The 7,031-nt window shown below is 37.2% G+C and overlaps 1 protein-coding gene across 1 annotated transcript in view; it reads right to left on the reverse strand.

The window, feature by feature from the left end:
• The window catches only part of LOC103540293 (solute carrier family 22 member 10-like), a 28,036-nt gene extending 26,759 nt beyond the window's left edge, over positions 1–1,277 (reverse strand). Inside the window, exon 1 of the mRNA XM_070564642.1 lies at positions 1,204–1,277. Coding sequence (XP_070420743.1) covers positions 1,204–1,277 — 74 coding nt within the window. The remainder of the gene's footprint in view (positions 1–1,203) is intronic.
• Between the last annotated feature and the right edge of the window lie 5,754 nt (positions 1,278–7,031).

Raw genomic sequence — 7,031 nt, forward strand, 5'->3', positions numbered from 1 at the left:
GGATCTAGAGGGTAGAGGAATTGTCTTCCTCCCCTACAAAGCTTTTCTACTTATCTTCATCAAACAGCATTTTCATCATAGCACTGCCATATTAGTCATGGTAGTCAGCTATCCCAATTCTCAATCAGTTACCATAATAAAAGGATAGTGCTCACTGATGGTTCAGTTAGATATGATACGGTGATGCTCCCGGGTATCTATCTTTCAGGCTCCATCCATTGTGGGACTCTAACATCTGTAAGAGAGTGTCTAAGACCACAATGGACATTTTATCATGAGGCCTGGAATTAGCATGCCTCCCTTTTACCACATCCACTGGACCCAGCTATAGGGTTCCATGGTAATTACAATTAGTTTTGGGAAATGTTGTCTTCCTGCATACCCTGAAAGAAGGAAAGGTCTGGTAAGACTCTAGCGGGACTCTGCATTGATTGTATTTTTAATGTATCAAAAAGTTCAGTTAATCATTCTCCTCATTCATGATGTACTATCTTCATTAGTTTCGGCAAGGCTTCTTTCTTATATGTACATCTGTTTGTATGTGTTTCCACTTATCTCCAGTCCCATCCTTCACCAGAGACCATTCTAATATGTTGATGATTTATCTCTCTTTTTTTAAAAAAGATTTTATTTTTCCTTTTTCTACCCAAAGACCTTTGGTACATAGTTGTGTATTTTTAGTTGTGGATCCTTCTAGTTGTGGCATGTGGGATGCTGCCTCAGCATGGCCTGATGAGCAGTGTCATGTCCACGCCCAGGATTCGAACAGGCAAAACCCTGGGCCGCCGAACCAGACCAAGCAAACTTAACCACTTGGCCATGGGGCTGGCCCTGATTTATCTCTTTATTTTTATATGTTATTATAAAATGTGTAATATCATTGGGTGTCTAAGTATGTATAGATCACCCTCAATTTATGATGAGATTACTTCCCGATGAGTCCATATTTAGTTGAAAATATCATTTATGTCAAAAATGCATTTAATACACCTAACCTAGCAAACATCATAGCTTAGTCTGGCCTACCTTAAACATGCCCAGAACACTTACCTTAGCCTATAGTTGGGCAAAATCATCTAACACAAAGCCTATTTTGTAATAAAGTATTGAATATCTCATGTAATTTATTGAACATTGTACTTAAAGTGAAAAATAGAATGGTTGTATGGGTACAGAATGGTCTTAAGTGTATCGGTTGTTTACTTTTGGTATTTCAGGGCTGACTGTGAACTGTGGTCACTGCTGCTGTTGAGCATCGCCAGAGTATCATACCACATATTGCTAGCCCAGGAGAAGATCAAAATTCATAATTCAAGGTAAAGTTTCTACTGAATGCGTATCATTTTCACACCATCCTCGTGTAGAAAAATCATAAGTTGAACCATAGTAAGCTGGAGACTGCCTGTATTTTAATTTACATTGTCATCATAGTATTTATCCAATGTCTTTGTTACACTTTATCATTCAGCAGTAAGGTTTTGAAATCTTCTTACATTTCTGCATGTATATATAGGCTGTGGCTTCAAACTACTCTGTAGCTCTGCATGGTGAGCCCCTAATACTTTTTCCCATTCTCTTTCCCAGAGATAGTTCCCTGATTGATGCACTATCGCTAACACCACACCTTTCTCTATATTTACATTTTGACATATGTCCCTTTACCATGTTATTATTTTGTTTTTTGCTGAAGGCTTTAATTTTTAGAGCAATTTTAGGTTTACAGAAATATTGAATAGAAAATACAGACGGTTCTCATGTAACCCATCACACACACAGTTTCCCATGTTTTACATCTTCCATTAATGTGGTACATTTATTACAATTGATGGAACAATATTGATACATTATTGAATAAATTCCTAGCTTACATCAGGGCACACTCTTTGTGTTATATAGTCTTAGGGACAAACGTATAATGCCATGCATCTACCATTAGAAGACTATCTCTGTAAAAGTTCCCTGTGCTCCAACTATTCACCATTCCCCCTGAATTTCTGACACCAGTACCATGAGGATTTATTTAGGATATATAGACTCTAGTTATACTTATTGTATTTTCATTACTCAGTTTTTCTAATGGTTGCCTCTCCATCATGGCATCATCATAGCTCGTTTAAAAAAGACAATTCCATTCTCTCAAGAGTTCTTTGATACAAACATAGTAATAAAATTTATGTTGTAAAGATAAAAATGCTCCAAAAGTAACACCTTTACAAGACTTATAATGACTTAAGTATACTACTACCAAAGTAACAAAAGTTTCAGAGCAGGTGTCCAAAACCAAGATTTGTCCATATGTTAATACTACTGAGAATTTAATGTCAGTGCATATAGTTTTGTTCAAGTTGACTCCAGAATGGGTCCCTTCCTGCTGCTCCTGGACATACAGAATTCCTTTCTTTTTATTTATTTTCCCTTCTTTCTTCTTTATTTTCTGTCTCACCTCATTCTCTCCTCTGTGAACTTCCTATCAGATCCTTCACTAAGTGGAATGGTTGCTGGGTTATCTTCTGTTTGAGCTGAAACATATTTCTCAAGGTCTTTAAACCCAGAGACAACTGAGAGTGGCTCTTATGCAATCTAAACACAACTTCGATATATTGTAATCCCACTCTTCCTTTAAAATACGTTTAGCCTTTACCTTGATAATGTGGACCCAAGTAGAGATCTCTTGATTTCACTCCTCTGGTGCTCTAAACACAGTACACAAATCCACTATCCTAAATGCATGTATTTTATCGTAAACACTGGTGACAACTTTCCATATTTTATCTTCTTTTATACGGTTTCACATGGCATAAGAGGCTTCCTGGTAATAAGTTGGTGAGAGAGCTTTGACAACAGTCTCATATTGAAAAATAAGGAGAGTTATATCTGCGATTTTCTGCTGTTGACTAATATAATTATTCTTCCAGGTCTCAAGTCAATGTTTCATTTATTCTAAATTTCAAGATGTGTCAACTTTTGTCAAGTTTTCCACATACTATCTTTGTTCCTAAATAATCCACCTGGTTCACTATTTCTTAGGTTTGGACAGAAGATGCTGTTCAGATGGTGTTTGCTCCAGTTAGCCATCACTGACAACTGTGTAGCCTTTGCTCCCACCTTCCTCATTTACTGCTCATTGCAGTTCTTAGGAGGGATCTGTATCATGACTATTATGGCAAACACTTGCACTATCACTAAGTTAATATTTTGAGGTTTTGCTGCTTCCAGAACTTTGATTGACCTTGAAATTGCCCTTAGTCTGAAATTATTATCTGTGTTTTCCTCCAGTGACAGAGTGGGCAGGGCCCAAATCAATAGATATGGTACCAGGGCTAATAATAAGTTTCTGCAGTTTTGGACAGATACTCCTAGGAGGACTGGTTGTTTTTGTTTTTTGGTGAGGAAGATTGCCCATAAGCTAACATCTGTGCCAATCTTCCTTTATTTTTTTGCATCTGGGATGCCACCACAGCATGGCTTGCTGAGTGATGTGTAGATCTGTGCCCAGGATCTGAACTTACGAATCCCAGGCTGCAGAAGCGGAGTGTGCGAACTTCATCACAATGCCACTGGGCTAGCCCCTAGAAAGACTGGCTTTTGTCATTTGAAACTGGCACACACTGCAACTGACAATGACTATTCACTTATTGGTCCTCCTCTTGCGTGGACAGTCTCCATATTAATTGCCTATAAGGGAGGCTGTGGTGAGAACAGAGAGGAGAATCATGACACTTAGGATCTGCCTGTTCCCTGGGCTGGTCCTGAGCTGTGGTTCTCATTAGCACCCACTGTGACACTCGAGGAAAAGACAAAAGGAGGAATAGAATGATACGCTATTTAGGAGATTGGCATTTTTAAAACATCATTGTTGCATAGTAGTTACAGAATTATCATAAAATCATTTTTCTTAATAGAAAATTACATACCCACTAATTTTGAGGCAAATACACTGTATTCTTTTTTTAACTTCGGAAAGCATTGTATGATGAAAGTGATTTGAAGACTTTTTGCCATTGTAAGGAAGACTGGATAAAAGGAAAAGACAAAAATTTATCTCCATAAATATTTGAAATTAGAAGAGCATATTTCCTCTAGCACTAAGAATTGGCATGGGGGTGATTTTCACAAAAATGATAGAATGAAGACCTCCAAAAATCAGTTGCTCCATAATAACAACAACAAAAATATGGCATAAATTGTCATCATAAACTTTTTCTGAACTCTGGAAATGAACTAAAGAATTGCAGCAATACAAGAAATCTTTTGTTAAAGAAAAATGGATAAATTTTGGTAAGAATAGTGAGTGTTAAGGTATTTTAACATATCTTAGTCCCATTTCCTACTCCTCAGCTATACTGCTGCCTTGAAAAATGTTGACTTACATTCTTAGTAAAAGAGAGAAGAAGAAAGCTTGAGTTATTTCAAAGCTTCCTTCACAAAGAACACTCACTATTTGACCTGCCTGGTGGTTTGCCTAAGATCCCTTTTAGAAAGCAGTCTGTATTTGACCAGCATGAAAGTCCTCTCCCTGTGTGGGGCATTTGCTGCAAATATTTACTGGCAAGTGTTTTCAGGTCACAGGATGCCTGAGCTGATGGATGGCAATTAGGGAAACAATAGACTAACATGAAAGGCTTAAAATGAGAAGCTGCAGAACAAAATATCTGTACTGGCTTTGAAAAACTCCAAACTATTCCTTGGAGTGTAGAAGGTGATGTGCATGTGTAGGGCTGTATGCATACTCACGAAAGTCTAGGGAATTCCCTAAGCTCTCTCCTCTGGATGTCATGGAAGCTCTGTACAAGCGGTAAGTGGAGGCGAAGTCAGAGATCAGAGTGCCGGGCTGAGTGTTGAAGGCATGCCCCAACACATATTCAGAACCTGTCAGGAAAGTCTGAGACATTTATTGGTTGCAGGTCACTAATTCATGAGCTGACCACTGAACTAACCAAGTATAGAGTTCAGTGGCCGCACGTGAAAAAGGATACAGATTTTATAGAGTTTGTTCACAAAGATTCACTAACCAAGCAAACTACAACAAGCAGCGGGAACAACAGCAAACACAAGGAAAGGGGGAAGAATGTGATTTCCAGAGTTGCCATGTTATATTATTGAAAAGATCCAGTTCTCAACGAAAGTTCTGAGTCATGCAAAGAAACAAGAATGTATGACTCCTACACAGGGAAAAAAAGCACTCAGTATAAACTGTACCTTAGAAAACCCAGATGTTGGCTTATTAGACCAAGGCTTAAATCTGCTATATTAAATATTGTCAAGAAAAAAATAAAATATCCAGAAAAATTAAAGAAATAAAGAAGAGGATGAGAAAGACGCCTCACCAAATAGAGAAAATATGAATGAAGATGGAAATGTTAAAGAGGAACAAAATAGAAATTCTGGAGTTGAAATGCACAATAACTGAAACAAAATATTCACTAGAGGGTCTAGCGACCAGCATATGTGAGCTGGCAGAAAATAAGCAATGAATTTAAAGAGAGATCAGTTGAGATTATCCTGTTTAAGGAACTTAAAAAAATGTATAAAGAAACCTGAAGAGAACCTCAGACACTTGTGGGACTCCATTAAGTGTACTGACATAGGCATAATGAAAGTCGCAGAAGAGAAGAGCAGGGAAAAGAGTGGAAATATATTTGAAAAAACAACGACTGAGCAACTTCAGTAAGATGGAGGAATAGGAAGACACATTTATGCAGGTGAGAAAAATACATAAGAATGGAGAAAGTCCCATCCTAGACAATTAGAGGCAAAACTCCCTGAATTTCACACCAAGGTGGGAATAGTGCTTATTCCCATCATCCAGAGTAGAAGACCTCATAATTCACATGAAGGTTTTGGTAGATCTCTCAGAATTTGATTCAGTAGGGGAGAAAATTAACCTAGGCCACATCCTGCTCTTGTGTAACTCGGAGATGCTTAAATGGAAGACATGAAAAGATCATTATTTCCAAGTAACTTGAGCAAATCTCATACAGCTCAATAATACTTTTAGGCATACAAAAATATCCAGCAAGGTAAGGGTCACAATGCTTAGTTTCCAATAAAAAATTACCAGGCAAGCAAAGAAATAGCAAAATAGGATCCATGTGAGGAGAAAAGTCGCTCAAGAAGAAATAGATAAACTGAGTAGTCCTATATCTACTACATAAAATAAATTTATACTTAAATGTCCTCCCACAAAGAAAACTATAGCTATCTTTACCGGCAACTTTTACCAAATATTTAAGGAAGACGTAATTCCAATTGTACACAAACTCTTTCAGGAATAGAAGAGGAGAAAATGTTTCTGAACATCTTATGTGGCCAACATAATTCTGATACCAAAGACAGATGAAGTTAGAAGAAAAACATATTATACACCAATAACTCTCATTAAAACTGATGCAAAACTTGTCACTCAAATTTAAGCAAATCAAATAAAGGAATATGTTTTTTTATACCAAAAAAATGGTTACTACATCCTGACCAAGCAGGCCTATCCTAGTGCAAGGTTTGCTTAACATTTTAAAATATGTCAATGTAATTCACCACTTAAAGAGACTAAACAAGAAAAATGATATGTTCGTCTAAATAAAATTGACAAAATCTATTGGGAAAGGCAAAGAGTTGTAGAACAGCAAAGTGGCCATGGAGAAAGTGTGCTTTTACAGAGACCTAGTAATCTTTTTGAATAGAAAAGTGAGAACCATTGACACCCCTTCTTTGTTCTCTAGGCTATAATTTTGGCATTGTATAGAGATACTGGAATCTTGATACCTCTGGAATTCTGCCAACTTAGTGAACTGAGTCTCCAAGTTAAAATCATGTAGACTTGTAGAGGAGTACAAGGTGACATCCTAATTGCCTTCGTGGAGTATCTGATACTTCAGATTCTATGCTTTTGTCTTGTTAAGTCTCTGCATCCACAGGAACAAGACAAGTATTACTTTGTACATCATACATGCTCAAAAAGTGTTTGTTGAGCTAAAAATTGAGTAAAACTCCTAATATAACACTAAATGTTTTCAGCAGCTTTGTAGCATGCT

This window comes from Equus przewalskii, chromosome 11 (assembly GCF_037783145.1).
Source record: "Equus przewalskii isolate Varuska chromosome 11, EquPr2, whole genome shotgun sequence".
NCBI classification, from domain to species: Eukaryota; Metazoa; Chordata; class Mammalia; order Perissodactyla; family Equidae; genus Equus; species Equus przewalskii.